Below are 11378 nucleotides of genomic sequence, written 5' to 3' on the forward strand. Positions count from 1 at the left end.
ATGCTGGATACGCTCTCCTGGAACTTTCATTACAGCAGTGCACACTTGCGGTGTTTCGATCGCTTCAATTTCTACTTTCTGTCCCTTATTCCAAATGTTCTCCAGAACGAGTTTCACAGTGTTGCATTTGGTTGTCACAGGAGCAGCAGAGCCAAATGTATGAAGAGTGAAGTCTCTTGTCTTATAACAGGTAGCTGTAGGGCCCTTGACTGTTTTTCACACACAAAGCTCCTCTGACTTCCTCCATCTAGCAGGCAGCGTACTGCTGTCCTTCCACCTGGACCCACTGCATATGCCTGGGCAGTCTGTAGCAGCACTGTACTCTGGCTCTTTGGCTTGACTTTCATGGCATGGGTAGTGAATGAAGAGACCACATCTTCTACATTTTCACCGGTGACCGGCATAGGCTCTTTACGGTTTCCGCATACAGCACTGTGATGTCTTTTTCCACATTGGTCACATGATGTGTCTTTAATCCTACAGTTTCTTGCTATGTGCCTCGGCCCAAGGCACACAAAGCATCTTCCCGTCCTTTTCAGAATATCCCAGCACTCAGCTACATTGTGTGAAGGACAAAGTTCTGGTTTATGCTCTGCACTGTCACAAAAAACACAATTCTGTGTCCTCTGACTGGCAGTGTGCAAAGCAGCGGCTGATGGCATGCTCTGCCTTTTCTGTTTCAGCTCATAAGCTGTATCATTTCTTTTCAATGGCTTATTTAGACTCTGGTTATCCTTTTCTTTTCTTTACCTCGTGTCAGTTGCATGGTTCTCTCTCTGCTGATGATCTCATTTTGAAGAAACTCCATCACCTCTGGGACTTTCCATTCATCATACAGCTGTCTCAATGCAACAATGTCTGATGACTTCTTCACAGGGGTAAGATTCAGCAATTTTGTCATGTGAGCATTTACTACAAGGTCTTTTCTCCCGTATCTCTCCTGTAGCAAATCCAATGCATGATCATAGTTGCTGTCTGTTAACATCAGCCCTGTTACTGTCTTAGCTGCACCAGAGAGGTATGACTTCAAATAAGTAAACTTTTCCGTTTTACACAGTGTCTCGTTTTGGTGAATAGCTGTCTCAAATTGGTTCCAAAAGTCTCTCCATAAACTTATATCACCACTGAATCTTTGAATGCTCAATTTGGGTAACTTAACAGAGTTCTGAATTGGAGTTCTGTCTCCAACACCTCTTCTTGGGCTACTCACGCTGTCATGAGCTCGTATCACGCTCTGTGCACGCGTCCTCATCGTGATCACTCGTTCGTTATATTCCTCTTTCTGCTTCCAAATCGTCCGTTGCAGTTTCCCGTTCAATTCCTCGGTCTAAATCCAACAATACTTCTTCTTTAGTAGACAAGTTCACCAATAACTCGCAAACGCAAACGTCCAACATCAGCATTGTCCAGGCTAAGCTCCGTGTCGATACTTTGCAGGAGTCTCGTTGTAGCTCCACGCATCGCTCGCCGTTTTCTGACCAATCTTTCCATTTGTTCTTTCATTTTCCTTTCGTTGGTTGCTGACTAGATATCCCGGGTTTCGGCACCAAACATTGTTCTGTAATTCTAACTAGTCAGCAAATAAATGGACAAATGGTAACTGCTTCAAATGAGGATTCTTTACTTGCAGAATTTCAGGTGTGAACAGGCATTGCCTCTTAAAAAAAAAACCTTGCTCTTTTTTTCATTTACGTCAATTCCTAAATGTAATCCGCACTGCATTATGGGTAATGTAGTATTACTCAATGTAACCTTTTAATCAACAATTTACATCAATAAGGAATGATGCATGTATGTATCTCATTGAACATATTCAATCAGTAACTCAAATTCAAAGTGCTTAACACCCCTAACAATAAACATTAAGTTGCAACATCCACTGTGATATTTAATAAATAATAAAGTGTGCTGCTTGTATCTCGTCTGTGGAGAATTTGTGATTAACATAAGTGTGGCATTTAAAACAGCTGGATTGAGTGGAAACAAAATAGGACAGATGTGTTCAAGGTCATCAGTGGCTGGAGCCTATCCCAGCATGCACTAGGCAACACCCAGGACAGTTTGACAGTCTCACAGGGCTAACACAGAATGACAAAACACATTCACACCTACAGAGGCCCGTTTCAGAAAGCAGGTTTAGTGAAAACTCTGAGATGAGGGAAACTCTGAGTTTTCCATTTCAAAAAGGGAGGTTATTTAAATCTGAGAAAGAGGGGTTACTCCAGCCCATTTCAGAAAGAGAGGTAACTTAACCTCAGAGTCAGTTACTATGGTAACTGAGTCTGTGAACCTAACCTGGTCGGGAGCAGGTTTTCTTCAATAAACCTCGAGTTTCTCTCAGTCTCCTCCCTCTGACAGCGCTCTTTCATTTCCTCATTCATTCATTCAGTCTGTATCAGGCGCATTTTAGCACAGTTTGTTATCTGCATGAATAAAAAAACAGGGTTGGTTTATTAACTGTGTTAGGCAGACTATAAAATGTATTTTTTTCTCAAAACATTTACTGGTACCAGTAATATTATACTTATGATTAAATATGATATTAATACACTATATTGGAACTTACACATTTAATCTAGCAGCAATTTTCTCCCACGCAAATTCTCGCTCTTTTGCAGCAGCCGCTGTGTTGCTTTTTTAACAAAATACATCATCAAACTTGCTGTATGCACGCATGAGTATTTCTGCCGACTACTTTGTTACCACAGTGAATCGTAGTATCATGGCTCCATTCATGCTGCCTTTTTATAGTGGTGGTGTGCGCGTTTAACTCTGAGTGAACCTACTCTGAGTTGATTGAACCAACTCAAATCAGCTGTTCTGGAACCAAAAACTCAGAGTTTCCCATCTCAGGGTAAATCAACTCAAAGTTCAGGGTTAGACTCAGAGTTTGTTAAACCTCCTTCCTATAACGGGCCCCAGGCAATTTAGACTTTGCTGTTTCACCTTACTTGCATGTGTTTGGACTGTGAGAGGAAACTAGAGCACCTGAGTAATAGCCAAACATGCTAAAACTAGTCATTCATTCAAATTAATTTAAACGCAACGTAACTAACCCTAATCCTAAAAAACGCTGTAGAGTTAATTTTGTTCTGCTTATTTGTAAGTGACGAGCTAACATTACTGTAAAGCAGAGCAGACGATGTACTGTACCCCAAATTTCTGCAACATTAGTTGCTGTGTGATGTTCAGTTTGAACCATCAACGATCTGGCTGTTGGGCAATCAGATGAATTTCTAGCATGTTCGAAATTTTCTTCTTTGAATAACTTCATTGGAATTGTCACTGGACAAAACTGACTGTGGGTTCCGTGTGTACTTTCAGTGTGACCACCTTACGTCATGACTGGTCAATTGATCTGTACAATGTGAGCAAAGAAATCATATGTTTAGGCCGTGCAGAAAGGCTGATTTAATCGTGTGTGAGTTAACACAGTGTACAAGATTCATAAAAACATACAGAATGCAAAAATGAAACAAAAATGCTTCTTCATATTACCTCTTAGAAGGTTTGGTGTCATGATTATCGCTAGTTTGCTTGCTAGCTTTCTCCATTTTGTATTAGAGAAGATAACAATAGCATAGTGTAGAGGTAGGGCAACAGGGCATGCAGTATGTTTTACGAACACCCACCCCTAGAGTACAAGGCATGGTCTGTTGCAGTTATAAAAACCCAACAAAATCAAATATGCCTTGCTGGACACTAGAAACCTTCAGACATTGAAGCCCTAACATTTTCTTCAGTAAAACATGTGGTCTTGGCTGATGCTAATAAAGCCCCAGTGGATCTTTGAATAACATCCTCTGCAACAGAAGATGATTGAAGTTTTATTATCTACTGTACTGGCTCCTGTAGGTAAACCATTCAAGGCTATGGCAGCATTAATGCTGCATTCGAGTTCTGAATAAAGCAAACACTCAAATACATCTTTTTAATAATACTGCAATACTGCTTACTTGCTCAAAATTACGTTATAAATGTTCCTTCCAATTTTTTTTCATTGTAATTAAATCCTTAAAAGCATGGTTAATTGCTGCAATTCAATTCCTTAAATTCAGTGAGAGGACACTTGGTATTGAAATGTTGCATGTTATGGACACGGCCCAGGTTGTGTCGCTCATGCATTAGCATACATAAGCAGGCACAACTTGGGAAACAAGTTAAAAATGTGTTTTTATTATTCAGCAGAAGGAATATATTTTCATATAGATAGATGAGTCTTTGAAGATTCTGTAAATACCGCCAGTGCAGAGGTCGATGTTTTCACAAACTCGGGTTAGTGACGGACAATAACCACATGAATCAGTGCAGAAGCAGCAATGGATTGAGCACTACATTTTCCTTGGTTTTCATGTTGATTGAAAGGCTGAAATGATACTGCAGCTTAGTTCTCAAACTCTGATCATTGGGCAAATGATAAACATTGTAACAGTAACACCCACCAACTAGGCTTCAGCAGCAAAGTACTGGCAAAATAAAATCTGGAATTGGACAGAAAAAAATAGAATAATAAAAATAAATAAATAATATAAAATAATAATTAAAAGTCAGCAAGAAGCTCAAACAATGGGTCTCACAAACTGTATGCAAATTGACTGATGTTCTGTAGACCCATAACTAAGCCAATAATCATATCTCAAAATTTGCAACAAACACATCACAGTAGGCTGCAAACAAATGTCTGAATTTCTGAGCGTGTTTTAAGTGTGAAAAACTGATTTCATGTCATCAACATGTGGGAACTGCCTGAAGTGTCTGAACACAGAAGCACTTTCCCAAACAAAGAAGCCCCATTTACAATGTATATGAGCACTGCAAGCATTCACCAGCCCCTAAACCCTTTCTTCATTCTTTGTATTTCAGTGTTTCCCCACACATAGACTAATTTGTGGCGGTGCGCCATACAATCAACACACGCTATTTAAAACACGCAGCTTATTCGTTCAGCTGCATTTCCTTTCCCTGCTCTCCTCCGTCTCTGTCGCTCACGCATCTCTCTCACACACACAGATACACACACAGCCCCTCCCCCTGTGCACACAGCGTCTGTCTCCATCAAAACGAGAGAAAGACGGCTGACACAATTCACAAGTTCATGAAAGGTTGGTATCTCATGAACACCTTTACACAATCACACATTAAAAAGTCCTATAAAAATATTTTATATTCTGAATACAATGTAGAAGTGTGTTAATGTTGGAGTCCCCACCCGATCCTTAGCAAACAAGCGATTGCGCCTGCTTTAGAAAGTTAACTAGTCGCAAGTTTGCGGTAAAATGCAGTTGGGTTGTCAAGGTCAAAACAATATGTAGCAGCTGTGAATCAAATAAACTTATTATAAATAATGTTATGTCATTTTTTTACTCTTACACTGAATGTTTGCTGCTTCAATCCAGATGATAATTGAAAAGTATTTTCCGCGACTGAAAAAGGCACGTGTTGAGGACGAGGACTAGAGGATGGATACCCGAACCGAGCCTGTCGGTACCCGACGGGCCGGGCCAGGTTCGGACAGATATTTAGAAATGATGTTCGGGTTTGGGTTGGACCTCGGTCACATCAGTACGATACGGCATTGAACATTTTAAATTTAAAAAAAGCTTATTATGTAGGTGCACGCCTGTGTTAACGTGCGCTTGTTGCCCCGTGTGCGCTGATGCGCTCATCTGTTGACATTTCCGTCTGACACGGGGCCGGGCGGGGCCGGACGGGGCGCCACAAATTGCTTTCTAATCAGTGGGAAACACTGTATTTGTTGGACAATTTAAACATTTTACAAATGGTCTTTCTCTCCTTATTCCTTCTGTAAGATAAGGTTGCCTATTGATGTGTGACTGGCTGCTAAAGATCTCATAATCTTCTCATGAACCCAGGGAAGTAGATTGCTGCCATAATGACTGAACTGTGAGACAAAGACGTTTAACTTGGAAAAAGGAAATTGGCCACTTTTGAAATAGATTACTACTTTAAATAGATTTCTAAAGAGTACACCAGCTGGAAAATCTGCAAATTTTCTTGGTGACCATCTGGCATACACCTACACAGAGACAGAAAGGGTGTGGCACGTTGCAGAAGTTGGAACACACACACACTATTACATTGTTAGTAGGCAGGATGAGGCTCGGTGTCATCAGGGGGGAAATTTCTCAAAACAGGACTAGAAAGAGTAACTGTGAAAAAGATGATGCCATATTCTGGTGATAATGTTGCTGTGATGTGATAGCTTATAGCTTAGCATAAGAAATGGAAATAGGGGGAAACGGCTAAGAGAGCCAAGAAATAGTTGTCTGTATGTGTACAGATTAAACAAACAATATATAACTTGTTAATTAGTACAATTTAGAGGTCGTAGTAGGTGGATTTTAATATCTTTGGACAGAGCCAGGCTAGCTGTTTTCCCCATGCTTTCAGTCTTAAAGGACAATTCCGGCACAAAATGAACCTAGGGCTTAATAACAGATGTGTACCCACTCGATTGCTCTCTGGGACATGTTTTCATGCTAATCGAATGTGTTTGTAGCTTGAAACAAGCTAGCGCGGACCGCTGATTAGCTTACAACGCTAGTATTCGGGGCACAGGGAAAGTAAAAACAAATCGCTATTTTGTACCACTAAAAAGGCTCAAAATATCACCAAACTTCAACGGTAGCATAATGAGGGTCCCTAAATGTTAACCGAAGCATTGAGAACGTTGTAAGTGTACAGACAGTTTATTGAAAAGATAGATTATAAAGACACTCACGTTCATGTTTACATGCGGCTGCCGTCTTGAAAACCAGTCATGACTTACAGCTGGCGATGCAAGCTAAAATCAAAAGCAATTTGCTCAATATATCTGAAATAATCGCACTCTGCATAACTTGTCTAGTGTACTTACTCAGTGGATAACTGTCCATCTGGTCCCTCCGGTCTGGGTCGCCGTCTCTAATTTATTTTTGGGACATGGAAAAAAGTTTCAAGTACAGCCCTGTTTATCGGAGAGGGGAAATCTTCAGACTGTACAAAACACTGTGTCTCTTGGGTGTCGCGATGCAACAGGTCCCACTCCGTGTAACACAGACACTCCTGTTCGGTGGCCATAGCTTCACAATGTCCACAGGTACACCACCAGTTTCCCGAAGTATGAGGCTGTATTGCGGCATTGACTACCAGTAGCTCTCTCTCTCTCGTAGCCCTTTCACGGAGCTCCCACAGCTCTTCGTTCAATAAACTGTCTGTACACTTACAATGTTCTCAATGCTTTGGTTAACATTTAGGGACCCTCATTATGCTACCGTTTAAGTTTGGTGATATTTTGAGCCTTTTTAGTGGTATAAATAGCGATTTGTTTTTACTTTCCCTGTGCCCCAAATACCAGCGTTGTAAGCTAATCAGCGGTCCGCGCTAGCTTCTTTCAAGCTACAAACACATTCGATTAGCATGAAAACATGTCCCAGAGAGAGATCGAGTAGGTACACATCTGTTAATAACCCCTAGGTTCGTTTTGCGCCGGAATTGTGCTTAAATGCTAAGCTAACCACCTGCTGGCTTCATATTCATTAAGCAAAACGTGTATTTCCCCAAAGGTCAAACTGTTCCTTTAATGACAGTAATAGTTTAAAAAAACAACTAAAAAAAACATAACTTGACTCAAACTATTTGTTGGGTTTTATTGACTAACAGTCAGATGTTATATGTTTATTAAGCATTACATGGGTCAAAAAACATTTTAGATACTGTTCTGGTTGGCTGCGTTATTTTACTGCAGCATTGTTATAACTCCCCTTGTGAAATGGGTTGGTCTTGTTGAATGCATTTTAAATCATTAATACATGACTGGGACGTGGTCTCATGCTATCAGTCTAGATGCTGCCCTTCTTGGATCTCTGGTTCCTCACATCAAGCCTCGGCCCTCTTTGATAGTGTGTTAGACGCTGCTTTAAGTATTAAATCACACCTCCAAATCAGCTTCTTTCATCTCAGAAATATTGTCAGGGTGCAATTTAAACCAGCAAGATGTCAAATAGCTAATTTATGCTTACGTCTCAAGTAGGCTAAACTACAACACATTCCACTAGTATTACCGAAAAGTCTATTTAGGTACTAGAAATAATTCAGACTCTGCTGCTTGACTCCTAATGAAAACAAGACAAAGAATATGTAAGTGTGTTTTTTGGCTGAACTGCACATTGCTCCAAGTATTTTTCCAAATTGATTTTAAAGTCCCTATATATAGGCCTGCAGTAAAGCTCTGAATGGCTTACATCGAATACTCCCTGTTTTTTGAGTGCCTTCAGATTCACTCACATCCTCCAGTGGGTTGTTAGATTTTCAGAACCACAGATACGCTGTGAGAAAATTGGATGTTCCTAAACTGGGTTTGCTGGAGGTTAAAACATCTATTTCTGTTAGCTTTCAACTTGTCTTTTAGCTCTCTCTGTATTTTTTATTTTACAAAAACACCATGATGCTATTTTATACATTTTACTCCCCATTTCTCTTTATTGTATACAGCACTTCAAGTTACATTCTTAGTGTAAAGAGTGTTATATAAGTGAAGTTATATTATTAATCTTATTATCATTTTAGCATATCTGCTGTATAATGACTTTCACTTTTAGACCGAGTGTGTTCAGTGAGCTGTCTAATTAACCTTTAGTAGGATCAACCATTTCTCTATTTTGAGCAAGGTGGATAAGGCTCTAGCAAGAAGACAGGTGCAAAGGTTAATTGATCTCATATACGAAATATATGCCTACAGCCAAAATCAGTGATTTGAGAACAAAACAGCAAAACTGTTGGCAGAAAATAAAACTTCTTTGACTTATATATTTGTTTCCTTTAAACTTCAGTCTACCTGCCAAAGCAGCTAATCCATAAACAATAGCGTGTGTGTGTGTGTGTGTGTGTGTGTGTGTGTGTGTGTGTGTGTGTGTGTGTGTGTGTGTGTGTGAGTGAGAGAGAGAGAGAGAGAGAGAGAGAGAGAGAGAGAGAGAGAGAGAGAGAGAGAGAGAGAGAAAGGGAGTGTGTGTGTGAGAGAGAGAGAGAGAGAGAGAGAGAGAAAGAGAGAATGATGCAAGCAAAGACTGATTACCTCAAACTCCGCAACCTCTCAGCAGTCACATTTAATCTCAGTTTCGTCTGATGTGCTCTGTCAATACTAAACTACTGCTTTAAATGACTCAAATTACCATGCAAGATTTGTGAGTGAACACTGACCACTCACTGCGTCAAAAGAGGTCCGTGCGTAAATCTGGAGCACATTGGCTACTCACGCTGCTGTTTTGTCCGGACCAGTGCACCATCGCCTGGTTATGAGCCGTGTCCCCGGTGAGTGCGAATGTCGAACTTGTGAGCTCAAACTCCTCCTGGTCCGACAACGAAGCGCCCTCCCCGCCCTCAGGTCTGAGTTCAGACCAAGTCTCTGCGCTCCTCGCACTCCGTGTTCGTCTCCAGCTGGCCACATCCGTATCCTCGTTTACTGTCACATTAACCTGTGCCCCATTTTCAACGTAAAAGCTGTTCTTTTTTCCATCACCGGTGCTATTTTCGGTTACGTTAGCCTCACTGGGAGAAGTGACAGCCGCGGGCGAAGCACTTCCAGGAAACACTTTCGGGTGGGAAAGTTTTTGCTGTCCGTTCAACGCGTCCTTTTTGAGACAACTTGTGTTATGAACCCCTAATCGTGGTTGCACTTTGGACGAACTTTCTTCGCTCGCGGTTAATTCCGCAACGTTGTGCCTTTCGTCCCCGTAGGCGATGGGTTTGGTGTCCGGTGACCCCTCCGTAAAACCAATCAATTCTTCAACTGGTGCCTCGCCAAAATTAGTCAAATCCAGCTCCGAGAGTTCCCTGGGAAATGCTGTAATTAGCGGCAGCTGGCACGAGGGAATGCACCTTAACTCCGCTTTTGTTCCGCCCAGGATGGAAGTTAGGGTGAAGAGCCAAATCCACTCGGAGAGAATGATAAAAAGGCAGTGACCAAGGCGCTTCTCCATTCTACGTTAATTCCGACTTCAGGCGTGTTAAAAACATATCATATTCACTCTTGAGCGTTTGTCTGTCATCACCTGATAAAGTGGAGTCCGTGAATGCACTGTGGGGAGGTACAGCAGCGCGCAGACAAGTGTTTCCCTACTGATGCAAACGATGCATCAGAGGAGGAGCTGGAGGCTGAATCCTGGACGAGAGGGGAGAGGGGCCCATACCCCCGCATCCTCATCTCAACCTGGATGAAAAAAAACAGCGTAGGCCTACACTTAATGAAGTTATATATCTGTAGAGGCACGTGGTCCCCTGTGGGTTTTTATTCTGTTTTTGATCAGTACTGTGCCAGATACTATTCCACTGTAAAATATCAGACTGGATATATAGGTAATTATGCATCGGATCAAAATAATCTGAAATATTCAGATGTTGGGATCCCATGGGGATAATGTCTAGAGACATTATTGGTTCTGGCTCTGGTAGTCTGTGTGGAAATGTTCCTGACAGGGCCTTTATGGAAGATACAGTGAGGCTTTGCATTTTTCATTAGTAAAGGCCTAGGTAATCAATTAACAGGATTGCCTGTGTTCACTGTCAATTATGCCGTGCAGGTAATGAGTCTGTTGTGGCCCGCCTGCAAAGTGGCTTAGAAAATTGGTTTGCTTCTGGGCTGCACTTCTGTATTATCCATTCAACACAGCTGAATGGAGAAAATGCATATTCCCCAAAATGTAGCTTCTGTTTTTTGTGCCCTTTTCTCAGGGTTAATATAGGGGTGTCTGGCATAAAATAATGAAAAGGACTCAAACAAGAGGTGAGCAAATAATCATTTTCTCTATCAACCACCCCTGGTCTCTGCTGTTGTATTTAAGCACAGAGGAGTATGCAGGTGCCATGGCAATAACCGAGAACCCATTACTGCCATGCAATGCTGACACCCTGGAATATAAAGGTATATTTCTCTATACTTTGGGCTTTGTTCCAGTCAGCTAATGGTAAACCATTAGGAGAACTAGAGTCTGTCCAAACCCCGTGATTAGATTCTATTTCTAGGCAACATTTAGTCAATAGGACGAGGATGCTGTTGACTGGTGACTGATGCTGAAGAGACTCCCTGTATTGAGCTGTGTTCTCCCCATCGCTCTGAGCTGCGACGTGATCCTGTTCCACACATGGGTCAACTGCACAGAGACGTCTTTCATTGGCAGCCATTAGTGATGCAGTGAGCAAGAGCTGTCTCAATCTGTTTCAGTTAGCCCCCACCAGACAAGGGGAAACCAGTCTATAATGCAGATTGATGGCTGACTGAGAATTTCAATCATGGAGAACATTGGCTAAAAAGCTCAAGTCTTGACTATAATGCAAACCTAATGCACAGTCCAACTATTACAATGCAGACAACGTCTTAAAGA

General features: G+C 41.5%; 1 protein-coding gene across 1 annotated transcript in view; it reads right to left on the reverse strand.

Moving 5' to 3' along the window:
* Positions 1-10182, reverse strand: part of LOC116055334 (VPS10 domain-containing receptor SorCS1-like) — a 52928-nt gene extending 42746 nt beyond the window's left edge. Inside the window, exon 1 of the mRNA XM_031307273.2 lies at positions 9255-10182. Within this exon, the coding sequence (XP_031163133.1) occupies positions 9255-9977 (723 nt within the window). The 5' untranslated portion in view covers positions 9978-10182. The remainder of the gene's footprint in view (positions 1-9254) is intronic.
* Positions 10183-11378: the final 1196 nt, after the last annotated feature.

This window comes from Sander lucioperca, chromosome 15 (assembly GCF_008315115.2).
Source record: "Sander lucioperca isolate FBNREF2018 chromosome 15, SLUC_FBN_1.2, whole genome shotgun sequence".
Classification (NCBI taxonomy): domain Eukaryota; kingdom Metazoa; phylum Chordata; class Actinopteri; order Perciformes; family Percidae; genus Sander; species Sander lucioperca.